Source organism: Hoplias malabaricus, chromosome X2, assembly GCF_029633855.1.
Source record: "Hoplias malabaricus isolate fHopMal1 chromosome X2, fHopMal1.hap1, whole genome shotgun sequence".
Taxonomy (NCBI): Eukaryota; Metazoa; Chordata; class Actinopteri; order Characiformes; family Erythrinidae; genus Hoplias; species Hoplias malabaricus.
Genome location: NC_089819.1, coordinates 2,546,364 through 2,560,000, shown reverse-complemented (window position 1 = coordinate 2,560,000; position 13,637 = coordinate 2,546,364). Strand labels below are relative to the sequence as shown.

The 13,637-nt window shown below is 39.0% G+C and overlaps 1 protein-coding gene across 5 annotated transcripts in view; it reads right to left on the bottom strand.

Moving 5' to 3' along the window:
• LOC136676638 (transcription factor COE2) overlaps positions 1 to 13,637 on the bottom strand; it is a 38,000-nt gene that overhangs the window by 7,954 nt on the left and 16,409 nt on the right. For all 5 annotated transcript variants that reach the window (XM_066653755.1, XM_066653756.1, XM_066653759.1 and 2 more), the window contains one exon: positions 603 to 684. In XM_066653755.1, coding sequence (XP_066509852.1) covers positions 603 to 684 — 82 coding nt within the window. The remainder of the gene's footprint in view (positions 1 to 602; positions 685 to 13,637) is intronic.

Here is a 13,637-nt window from a genome sequence, read left to right as displayed (position 1 = left end):
TGTGTGACAGTGACACTACCTGCTGCACCACCGTGCCACCCCGTAAACACTCAACCAACCCCGGACATCAACATTTATCCCTTTAATAACCTCTTAAATTAAGCTCTCCAACCCCTTACTAATGCTAAAATATGCAGTCCATTATGGTTGTGTGATGACCACTGTCACAAAACACAAATACAATCTAGGCATGGGAAAAAGCACACCTACAAATTGTATTAATAAGGTTTCCAGTCACTTCAGTTGAACTTCCTGCCCAAGTAGCTACACCATGCTACATCACTACTGCTAATCCGACATTAGCCTACCACTGTAACATGATTAAATTGGAAGTGGCTCTGGATAAGAATATATTTCAAATGCATACATGTGAACATTGAAATGAACTATGAAATGGGAAGGCACACTTTAGTATGGTAATCACATAATGAAACAATGTACAAACTGACTAGATCATTGACAGTCGTTTCTTTAATACACCACTAATATGTGACTACATTTAAAATACAGAAATTAGTTTTTAAGATTGTGCACATTGTGTGAAGCTACTCTAAGAGAGCTTTTGGGCTTTCATATACAAACACTTTGTTTTCGCATTGTACCTGGAATCTTCTCATGTCTCTTGGGTTTCCTGCTGTCTTCAGACAATTCTGGTTACACTTGAGGAAGAACTTCAAGAAGAATCTTTGGGGAACAGAAGACAAAGGCAGACTTTTAAACATCTGTTTTTTGTTTTTTTTAAGAACTGGTCAATAATAAAAAAAATAATAGTTCCATAAGAGCTTGTCAGAGGAGGTAACACTGTTTTGATATCATAGGATTTATCATAAAAAATATTTATAATCATGGTGATAAAAAGAGGACATTTCATAAGCAATGGTGATATCTGCCAAAAGTCCAACTCTGAGATGTGACTGAACTAGAAATGAAAAAAATGGCACAAAACAGCAGTGCAGGCCCAGGGGACAACAATATCCCACAATGCAATGCCTGAGAGTCCCATGGGGCAAGTCTGTGAATCTGCGGCAGACAGAAAGAGAGGGAGAGGGAGGCATGCATATCTATAGCATATCATATTCGTTTTTGAAATGGTCTCTAACGATTGTGTGCGACAGTGTGTTCTGAGGTGTGAATCTGTGTGTGTGTGTGTGTGTGTGTGTGTGCATGCTACACTAAGGTAGACAGAGGTGGCACTTGTGGGATATATGGCTGGAAGTGAGGGATGGAGAGAACGGAGGTAGATGAGGAAGATGTGGGGGGAGAGAAGAGACTTCAAATCCCAGGAGTGTATCGTCCGGCAATATGGGACCGCTGCTATGGCAACCAAGCTCTGGCGCAATCCCAGAGTCCCCAGTGTAAAGGAAGGAGGGACAGAAGAGTGAAAATGCAACTGAAAACTAACATTCCATCAGAAGACAGAGACAGATATGGCGAGAGGGAGAGAGAGTCATAAATATGCCCAGTTTTCAAACTACATTCGTGTGTCACATCTCCCGATCTAAAATATGTTAAGCCCTATCTATAATAATATCCTTCAGTGTACAAAGGCACATTGCACACTGAAAACACCAGCTGCTCTTTACACAGAGATGCACAACTTAATTGTAGCACTTAATCTGATTCCTTCTATTTCAGTCTGAAACTTATTTATGAAATTGTCACTTTGGTTCCTTTAAAGAATAATTAACATTACTCATATAAAATGTTTATATTTCAAATGTGGCTAATAAAAACACTGCATATGTCCAATTTTAAATGCAATTGTATCTTTAGTAAAAATCTAAATGACTTTTTTCTGTATTGTTTTCTTAATAGTCATAAATGTGCCACTAAGGTGCCTTAGACCTACTATCAGGAAATCATCAGTTCTATCTCTGGTGATCTCTCAGTCCAAGACAGCACTATTGTCCTCACTTTCTCTGAGTGGGTGAGATGGCCCTGACTCTTCCCTCATGACAGTGGGCACAGTGCTAGCCAAAGCACTGGTGTCTGTTCGTTGAGAAGACAGATCTATGGTATTTTGGCACTCTCAAAAAGTGGTGGTTGCTTCCTTCATATTTCGGAAGAAGCATGAGTTTGTTTTCACCTTCCCTGGTTGGTGACATTGCCTGTAAATGGTGGTGGGGTGGTGGTATAAGCTAAGGGTGGGGCTGGCAAAGACTGATGATTAGAAGGATGGATATATAATGGCTATATTATAAAATTCTAAATCAATCTTAAACTCCATGATTAATGCATCTCTGTTTTACCCTGTGTATACATTCATAATCAATAAGAATAAGGATCACTACAAAATCTCTCTGTAGTTTAAAATTGTCTGGTCATTTTCAGATATATTTCTTTTTATTATGGACAACATTTGAGAGCTGACTAAAATTAGTTCCAAGTCAGCATCCCATGCTTCTTAGTTTGAGCTATTTAAGAGAAGCACTATCAATATTGTTCTTGGCATAGAGTGATTATGATTTATCATATGAAGTCGAAACCTCTGCTGTTCCAACTGTGTGTTGTGTTTTAACTGTGTTAAACTCTCTCTCTCTCTCTCTCTCTCTCTCTCTCTCTCTCTCTCTCTCTCTCTCTCTCTCTCTCTCTCGCTCTCACTCTCTCTCTCTCTCACACACACACACACACACACACATACACATTCCCATGAAATGTAAAACAGACTGACTTATCACTGACAGCAATGCAATGATTTCTTTACAACTGTAATAACAATTTAAGGGATTGCATTTGATAACAGGTCTTTTTCAGGGGCCCTATAAGTGTCTCTACAATATCAGAACAGTTCTGTGCAGACTTGAACAGGTCTAGTAAGTGTTTTTGTTTTGTTGTGCATCTTCCTTCCTACATTCCTTGTAAAAAGATTCATGATTACCATGCTCTATCTGACCTAGATGTTAATACCTCCCATAAACCCAATTGTATAGGAGGCAGAGGTGGTCAGGTGATCAGTCAAGCAGATGTAGGTGAAGTGGAAGTACAAATTCCTAACAACAGTAGTAAATGATTTTATAATACAGATACAAGAACTTTGATATAGGTAAAGAGGTATGTTTTCTTATGCCATGCAAAAAAACAAATATAAGCAATACTGCTAAATGCGACCCTGAACTACAGACAATAAACGCCTAGTAAAATAAAAAGTCCAAAAAGTGTTGGGATGGAAGCAATTTAGGGTGAGTAACGAGGTTACATGATAATAATAATGCTAATAAATTGAAACAGGTGATATGTACAAGGATTGTAATCATGATTTGGTACAAAAGCAGTATCCACTGCTTTGAGAAGGATCTCAAATGTGTGAGAAAATGATTGAAATGTGTAAAAGTTTCCTTAAAGCAAGATTGGAAGAGGTTTTCATATTTCTCCATCTACACTGAATAATATCATTAAACAATTCAAGCACTCTGGAGAATTTCAAAGGGCAAGTGCACAAGCATAAGCTAATCACCTGTGATCTTCTAGCCCTCAGATGGCACTGCATCAAGAACAGTTGGCAAACCTCTGTCAAGTACTGCATTCACAAATGCCACTTGAAATTTTACTGTTCAATTAAGAAGCCATGTTAACCATGTCCATACGCTGCAATTCTTCTCTGGGCTCAGAGGCATCTAATGAAGAATCAGTATGCCAGTATCTGGAATAAATAGACGCTGTGTGCTCTGGACCAAAGGACCATCCAGACCATCATGTGCCATTGGCAAAGTTGATTTACATTTCTGTGTTGCCAATATTAATGCAGTAATGTACATTGAGTCCTTAGCGCAACATATGCTACCTTCAAGACGACACCATTTCCAAAGGTGTCCATTGGTTTTTCAACAAGACAATGCCCAAACCACATGCTAAACACATTACAAAGCTATTGCCTGCAGAAGAGGAGGGTCTGGGTACTGGACTGGCCTGCCTGCAGTCCTGATCTGTCCCTTACAGAGAATATGTGGACATTTTTTAAATGAAAAAAGCCATAATGACCACATAGTGTTGCATACATTAAGACATTTTGCAAGAAGAATGGGACAAAATATCATCTGAAACACTGGAGTACTTGGTATCCTCCAAAAGGCACTTTGAGTGTCGTGGGAAGGAATGACAACATTACAAAATGGTAATTACTTTACTGTCCTAACTTTTCTTGGCCTGAAATGCAGGAATGAATGTAAATTAACCAATGAAATGAAGTTGAAAAGACAAAACTTGAAATGTCTTGGTTTATATTGTGTGCAATAAAACAGTAATGTAGTAATGTGCAAAGTAGGTTTAAGAAACTGTTTTTTTCTGTATTTATTTTGCATTTCCCCCTACTACCTAAACTTTTCGGAATTTGGTGTTATACTACAAACTAATTTAGAATAGCATATTCTGCAAGAAGTGGTCTTCTGCTATACAGATGTGAAAAATGTGCGTTTTGGAGCATTGCTGATTTTTGTTCACACAATCTAAACAACAAACACAGCCTAGAATGATAAGACAGACTTTGTATCAACAGAGAATGAGAGAATTTATATAATCCTTCTCATTCTGAGAACTACGCTGCACCACACCAGCAGCTAGCAGCAAGTTTTCAGACAAATTCTTCATTTTTTTCTATTCTCTTTGACATTTATTCCTTATCACATGGCATTTCAACCTGCAGTATTCACCCTCCATCCACTTGGTCAACTTTTCACCCCTTAGAGTCAGTGGTGCACAGCTGCGAACAGCCAAAATTAAAGTGCGATGGCCACGCACACACATTAGCATGCATTAGTCACTTCCCCCTCCCTGCCCACTTAGCATGCAAATCTCCCAGCCTCAACGCCTCGCGCCTTCTGCCACGCAGCCATTCGCCGCATTATAATTAGAGCCATCTTGCATAATTAATTAGGACTCCCGGACAACCCCCTTATTGCCACACAACACCCAATCTCAGTTGTGCTGTGGGGGAAAGTTTAATATCAACAACATTTGTTTTGCATTGTTGTGATATTTAGAGTTAACAGACGGGAGACTGAGACAATAATGATGATGTTTGAAAGAAAATATGTAAATGAGTTATTACAGACATGGTAACTTGCTAATTATGTTTCATGTCATTTTAATTTGGTACCTTTACTAGTTCGTTTTCAAGTAAACATAGTTATTAGCTGATCATTTGGCAACGTCCTGCAATAAGTGTGCAATATTTCTCACCAGGGCTTTCTTATTACTGTTAGAACAACCCATAATGAAAATCTGAAGGATAGAAATTATTGTTTATGCACTTGCATTTGAAATAAAAGCACATTGTTGACGAATTGAAAGTGCTGGCCTCATTCTGAGCTGCAGATGTCACTTGGCGCTTGGGTGTATTAATCTAGAATGTCAGGCAACGGTCGATCCCCTTTGCACCTCTAGGAGCGCTTGTTAGAAAACAAAAGGTAGGGTTGAGTCTTAAGCCAGGGGATCAGTTTCCACAGTGGCTCAGAGGGAGTCTCTGACCAGACCTCTGAATGGGCTTTGTCTGCATCTGCTTCACTTCTCAAGACTAAACACGAGCCTCTCAGCATGGGGTTGCCTTCTAAGAGTGACAACTTGCTTAACCTAGAAGAAACAAAATGGCCTGGAATGATACAATTGAAACAATGGTACATGTGGACCTGCAACCTATGGAAGAGGCAGAGTGCCAGCAGAGGCATGCAATAGACAGGATTCCAAAATTATACAATTATCAGCTTGAACAGATGTGTAGAAAATTCAGCATTGTGGTTGGGATCAAATATGGAAAACCAAAAAGGTTATGCGCTGCATTTACTTGATTCAAATGTACACATTATTCACGTGAATAAAATATATTAACACAGCAAGAATAAGAATAAGCAAACTGTCACAGGGAAATAGAGTGTTTCATATTTATCCTTAGGATGAAAGATGAAATGATGCATTCCCCTACAAGCATGTTAAGGCGCCTGAGGGGTAACTAGGTCTTCGTTCTATACAAATGTTCTGAAGATTGTCTTTAGTCATTCAAAGTATTTGACATAATTATATATCCAAAATGACCACACAGTGGTGCAGCAGGTAGTGTCACCGTCACACAGCTCCAGGGAGCTGGAGGTTGTGGGTTCAAGTTCCGTTCCGGGTGACTGTCTGTGAGGAGTGTGGTGTGTTCTCCCCGTGTCCACGTGGGTTTTCTCTCACAGTCCAAAAACACATGGTGGATTAGTGACTCAAAAGTGTCTCAAAAGGTGTGAGTGAATGTATGTGCGACCCTGAACTGGATATATGCGGTTACAGACAATGAATGAATAAATATATCCAAAACCCTTGTAGATTTTTGATCTCTCCATTTTTTCCTGAAATTATGGCCATTAATAAGGAGCTTGCCTTAGTCTTTAAACTAGCTAGTGCTGAAATGAGCTTCCACAGCCCAATGATTGGGGGTTTATAAGCCCCCTGCAAGCCTATTTCTGACATTAAGCACATCTGTGGCTGCTCCACAGTGTGCCTGCCTATTTACAAAACCTTTCTATGAAATATGTAAGAATAGAGTAGTGTAAAAAAAGAAGAAGAAAAAGAAAATAAGGGAAGGGGTGATTAATTTACAAAAGTGTGTGTTGTATTTTCACATTGGATGATTTAGCTCTTCTTGTGGTAGAATTCCATGTGCCTTAATATTCTGAATTACAGCTGACAACAGTTCATCAGTAAACAGACAGTGGCTGCAGTTTAAAAAAATAAAATAAAAATTGTACCAGTGTAACATACCACCACTTCAGTGTCACTGCAGTGCTGAGATTGATCCACCAATCAAGTAATACCTGCTTTGTGGTGGTCCTGTGGGTGTCCTGACCACTAATGAACAAAATGAATGGGTGAATGGGGACTAACAAAGTATGCAGAGCAACAGGCAAACTGCAGTCTACAATTGTGGGACTACTTTTTCCGCCTATATGGCCAGTAACTGATAAAAAAGGAGGTCATTTTAATGTTAACTGTAATATACCAGTATAACATATATAAAATATATATATATATATATATATAAGACTACATAAAGAGAGAGAATGGAGAGAAAGAGAAAGAGAGTGTGTTGGTATTTTAGATTCAGGATCATCACTCATCAGAATCCCCTCTCGTCCACCTCAACCCCCCCCCCCCCTCCTTCCCCTCCACCCTCCCTAGAAAAACAAAACAGTGTCATGACATGGAGGGAGAGAGGGAAAGGAAAATTAGGAAACCAGATGTGCGGCATTAAAACATATTGACATGCTGAAAAGCTTCCCTGCCAGCCCTGATACACTGGGAACTGTAAGTCACACACACACACATACATATATATTACAAATATAAATAATATATTTAGAATATATGTAGTTTAATAATAATCTATAATGGTCAAAAAGGTAATGCTCATGAAGGGAACTTATAGCAATTCATAGATTTCATTAGTCATGATCTGTGTATGAATAAGACTGCATTAAAATACACCCATGACTTAGGTCGCAGTTAAGTAAGCAGCGACAATAGCAAGTAAGCAACAACAGATATACAATGCATAAACCATATTTTCTGTATCCGTTTTCTCAATCAACGTCTGATATCTCTGTGTGCAAACCGAATAGTAGGTTTTATAATGGTATGAGTAATATGCAACACATGGCATTGCAAAATGACCAGAATAACACTAGGTTTCTGAAAGTTGCCATAAATTACATACTGTATTTAGGAATACGTTCTTGAAGTTGTATATACATGTGCTGCATATAGTACAGTGTGTCTGTTTAAGCTTTATGGATAGGTGCAGGAAAGAAGGATGACTTTCTCTCTTTTTTCAGACAGGAGAGAGTCATAGGTGGGTGGTGTGTGGACTCTTGGGGGTTTTGGGGAGCAAGGGTATGGAGGCAGTAATAAATACCCTCAGCTCCCAGAGTCCCCTGGCAGACTGAGGCTAGACTGGTCATGGGGGTTAACACCCTGCACAGCTGACCTCTGACCCCGCTAACAGGGCACACAGAGCAGGGTGGCTAAAGTGATACCCCCGTCACCACATACCATCCCGGGACCTTTCACACCCGGCTCCGCCAACAAACGAAATGCAAACAACTACCAGCCTTCTCCTAGCGCTCTCACCTTTCCATGTCAGATTCCGTCTGCTGAGCCCTTGTAACTAACATAAATGAATGTGTTTTTGGACCAAACGGTCATTGTGAAGGCCAAATCATTCCTGGATAATCCTGGTTTAGAGTTACTTGTTCCCTTCAGAGTAGTTTTTATTATTATTAATATTTGCAAATCAAGCAACCTCATCTCTTGGTACGTGACAGGACTAATCCAAGGGAAAATAAATATTTAAGGCATCTATAATATAAAGGCCTCAACTTTGCTAGTTTACCTGTACCATTTAAACACATTTCATAACTATCCACATAAAAACAATCTCCAAAATGGCTACTTTACAGGAGAAGGCAAACATGTCCTTTACAACCCAGCTAACTATATTACATATAGAGACACCATATAAGAGATGCATTTTCTTACAGTGTTATGTTTAAACAAACACAGGACCATGTCTGTTCATTGCTTTATGTCCCCTGAACATGTTTTGCCACTGGTTTCCTCTTAACATATAGCATGTATGTGCAGACATCATCCAAATCTAGAAGTTTTCATAACATCTCCCTTCTTTTAGCTATGCAACAGTACCTCTCCTCCCTTAGGTATGTAGCCAAAAGGATACCTGCAAAGCCACAGAATGACTTTAACACTAGAAAATATTGGCTTGTGGAAAGTAATGGAATGTTTACACATTGTGCTGTTCGCACTAACCTGCTTCTGTTTTAATGAAAGTAATGTAGCTTGCTGAGGCATTGTACAGGGTTGATGATGGAGTTTTTCAATGTTTTCAATTTTTGTACCCAAGATGTTTCAATGTGGAGAATATTTAACAAGTTTAAAGATATGTCACATCATGTAAAGATACTTGAAATTTTTTTTTTTAATAAAAAAACAATTTTCAGTAGCCAAGGACCATTTAGAAACCTTATTTATTTTACAGTATTACATGAAAGTGTATATCGTGTATTATTTTGACAGCCATATTGAATCAGTTCAGAAATTAATGGATACTTTTCACAAAAATGTGTCAATGTGGATTCCCTTGGACTGTTTCCCAGACCCATATTAAGATCAATCCTGGTATCAATCAACTTTCAATCAACTATCAATCAATTTTTCCATGTTTAATCAACTATGATAAACAGTGGCTAAACCTATGTCCACAAAAATAAGCACATGTACAATGCAACATGGTCAATGTCAATCCATGCTTTAATTCTGAAAACCACACTTCATAGCCTTAATGCTGAGCAAATTCAACATCAGTATATTAAGAAAATCACATCAAACCTATTCATCACTGTAAAAAAGACACACTTCTGAATACACCTTCAGCTCTGTGGAGGAACAAAGCCTAGACTATCCGTGAGAATCAGTGAGCGGCAGGCAGGAGAAAAGAGAGAGAAGAGATGTCTGCTTAATTAGCCAGTAATGATAGGATCTGACAAACAACATCTGTTTCCAGATAGAGAAGGGGGGTGGGGGGAAGGGGATGGGAGAGCGTGAGGGAGAGAGAGAGAGAGAGAGAGAGAGAGAGAGAGAGAGAGAGAGAGGAGGGAGAGACACTTGAAGATGCCAATAGTCACTAAACTGAAAATGTCAAAGTGAGAATCACTTGATGGAAGGTATGCAAAGAAGAAGAGGGCATAGAGGGAAAAGAAAACTGAAAGGCAAATGAGGAGGAGGCCATATGCCAAGACAAAAAATGACAAGACACAAGATGAAAAATCCCTATCAAATTAACGATTGGAAGTCTAGAATTAACAGAGCTTTTGCTAGACTTATTTATGTTTTGATTCGACAGGTTTGAGTTTGCAATTTGAATTTGCTGTCAGCATTTATTTTGAATAGTAATGAATGACCCCAACATACTTAAAATGTCCAGCATTCAGTTTCTTCCCCTTCCAAACATCAAAATAATAAAATTCAGATCGCAGTTCTTGCACTGCATATGAGGTGGCATATCTAACAATTCAGCTATTTTCTTTATGAGAAATGGAGCATGTATAAGTATGTCATGTTTGAGTTTTATTTGTTATTAGCCACAACAATGATAATTTCTATTAAAAAAAAAATAAAAATAAACAACCAAAAAAAAAAAAGATGTAAAACTGCAGGAAAAGAACGATAGAGGGAGAGAAATGGGGAGAAAACAGAAAGAAAGATGGTGAGGGAATGTGTGAAGATATGGGGTATGGAATCACTCAAAGGTCCAGGGTGCTGTAATTTACTGTCTGTGGCTAATCCATAGCAAATGTGTGGAGACGAAGACGGGAGTGAGGAAGGGAAGAGAGTGGAGGTATGGGGGGATAGTGGGGTGCGGGGGTGGAGGGAGGGGTTGGGGGGTGGAGAGACTGGCGGAGCTCACAGCAGGCCTGCTGAGAAGCTGTCAACGGGCCCATCAACTCTGCCCTCCATCCTGACGGATTCATCACACACATACACACACACATAAACACAAACCATTTTGCTTAACGATTCGATCTCACATCAGGGATGTGCTAAGCCTGGATATGATATGGCCGCAGTGTAATAAAGTGCTAGGGAATGTATTGTGCCCTTAGTGGTATCGGTGAATATTAAATTGAAATTATGATATTGATTAGCTGTACCTATATATATCGTTATTCTGTACAAGAGTGTCAGCACGTAACTAGCATGTAACTGGTAGTAATTTTAAGATTTTACTTTAAAATTACAGCTTCAAATTAATTTTTCATGCTTTACTGACCTGTAATAAGAAGAAAAGTTTCTGTCATTGCTACTCTGGGCTCAGCACTATAGAAACTGCACTATGTAACTTTTGGTGGATTATAGGAACACCTTCCTCCTTCCCCATCCCTATTGATTTTAATAGGGTGCTATAAAAACTAATTGCACTAGGGGGAGCTCAAGGAGCAAAAACAACAAATAAAAAAACTAAATCTGTTCTTTTAACTGAATTTAAAGTTGTGGGTTTGTAAAACACCCTTTTAATGTGCAGTGTGTAAGACTTGGAGGGATATACTTGCAGAAATTGAATATAATATACAAAACTTGAATGAGTCTTTCATATCTACACAGGGAGGGAGGCTTCAGAGGCAGCCATGTTGTGCCACTGTTGCTACAGTAACCCTGAATGGACAAACCAGCTTGAAGAAGCAGCTTTGAAAGTGAGTGGTGAGGGACCAACAAGATCTCGTGAAATTAGTGCGTATATGACAAAAATAAGAGCACCCCAAGTATTTGTTACATTAGTAAGTTTATTAGTAGTTGTTTTACAATCACAAACCAAGCTGCTTTCCACTGGTAGCACATTTTCGCTAAATCCAAGCGAACAGATCTTTATATAACAGAAGAAGAAATCAAAGAAACAGCACTGTAAACTTTTATAGAAGGCAAAACCCTGCCAGAAAACATCTGACATTTTGGACGTTAGTGTTAGGCTTATACTTATGGTTAGTGTCGGACACTTTATGCTTGGTAGGAATCAGACATGTATGTGTAATTACAATGTAAGGGCAATTAAATATACTGTAAACATTGTATGAATGTTTGAAATGGTCTTTTAGTCAGATGTGCATAAATTCACATTGAGATAAGGCCGAAGGAGTGTTAAATTGGTTGCTGTCTGAGTAACGCTACCTTAAGTCCGTTAAGGGTATTAATGAAAATTCCAACTAATATCATTATTAGAGTGAGATTATAGTTATGGTTAAACAAGAAAATAATTGATCAAATCTGATTCAATCCCATAACACATCTAGCCTGATAAGTGTGTATTTCTAGATTATAGAAGTGTTTAAGTGATCTAAAAAAGACCTTTTTAGGTACTCATCTTATTTAACACGCTTAAGCTAAGTGATTTTAAAGAAACATTAAAACGTTAATAACATCAGGATTTTAAAATCAGTACTAGAATAAAGTATGCGGTCCCAAGTAGATTCTGATCAAGTAAAAATATCACCCAGCAAGCAGACACACAAACAAACAAACCAGTGGGGACGGCCTAGCACCAGGGTGCACCATTAAATCATTAGTGTAATTTAACACAGACTGCTGTCCACACAAACACACACATGCAAGAACACAATCTTTACTAAGGCTAGTAGCTCCAATTTCTAAACAGGATCTACTATGCTAACGTTTCTGAATCTCTAATGCAAATAAACACATACACCCCCCCCCCCCCCCTTCTCCACACACACACACACCACACTCTCCTAGGATCATTAGTCATATAAAAACCTTACTTTTTAATAGTTATATACCTATTAAACGAGAGTAGGTAAACGTGTTTTAATGCAAATGGTCAGTATAAATGTTCCAGAATGAAATGAAATCTCATTACATTAATAAGCATTTGCATTGAAATTTCTCTTATTAAGTTACAGAGATAAAATGTTCTGTTTTGCCATGTTAGTTGTATTTATATGAGAGTGATGTAACTTTAAAACATCCATGTGATTCCAATCAATTACACATGAAGAAAAAGCAAATCTCTCTCACTCTCTTGCTCTCTCTCTCTCTCTCTCTCTCTCTCACACACACACACACACACACTAAGAGAGAGAGAGAGAGAGAGTTGCTGCCTGAATCAGTTTAAAGTTATTAAAGCCTCCAAAGTAAACAGTGTCCTAATCTGTGTTTGTCTCTCACAGATGTGAGCGGAATTAAGGAGCCCAACAGGGAGGCTGCGTATTCCTAATTGCTTTAACTTGCCATAAAGCCAGACAACTCATTCATTCCAATGATTGATAGAAATCAGTGTGCTGTGACACATCTGGGCTGCCCTAGCTGTATTTGTCTATACATATAGCCTCTCCTTTATTGATATGACATATGATAAATAGTTTTAGGGCAAATGAAATGAGATTAACTTATCTTGGTAAATGGATTAGTTATGAGGAACATAGAGATTTGAAAAGAATATGAGTAAAAAAAAATGACCACAGCAAGCCCATTCAAAAGAGTAAGTGGTCAAATTCAGTTAGAAAAATGTAAAAAACAAAATTTCTGTTACATACATTGTGGAAAAATTTACAATGGTTAGTATTTTCTCAAATGGTTAATCCTTACTTTTCTAGACAAACATCATTCATTCATTCATTATCTGTAACCCTTATCCAATTCAGGGTCACGGTGGGTCCAGAGCCTACCTGGAATCATTGGGCGCAAGGGGGACATACACCCTGGAGGGGGCGCCAGTCCTTCACAGGGCAACACAGACACACACACACACACACACACACACTCTCACGGACACTTTTGAGTTGCCAATCCACCTACCAGTGTGTGTTTTTGGACTGTGGGAGGAAACCGGAGCACCCGGAGGAAACCCACGCAGACACGGAGAGAACACACCAACTCCTCACAGACAGTCACCCGGAGGAAACCCACACAGACACAGGGAGAACACACCACACTCCTCACAGACAGTCACCCGGAGGAAACCCACACAGACACAGGGAGAACACACCACACTCCTCACAGACAGTCACCCGGAGCGGGAATCGAACCCACAACCTCCAGGCCCCTCCAGGCCCCTGGAGCTGTGTGACTGCGACACTACCTCCTGC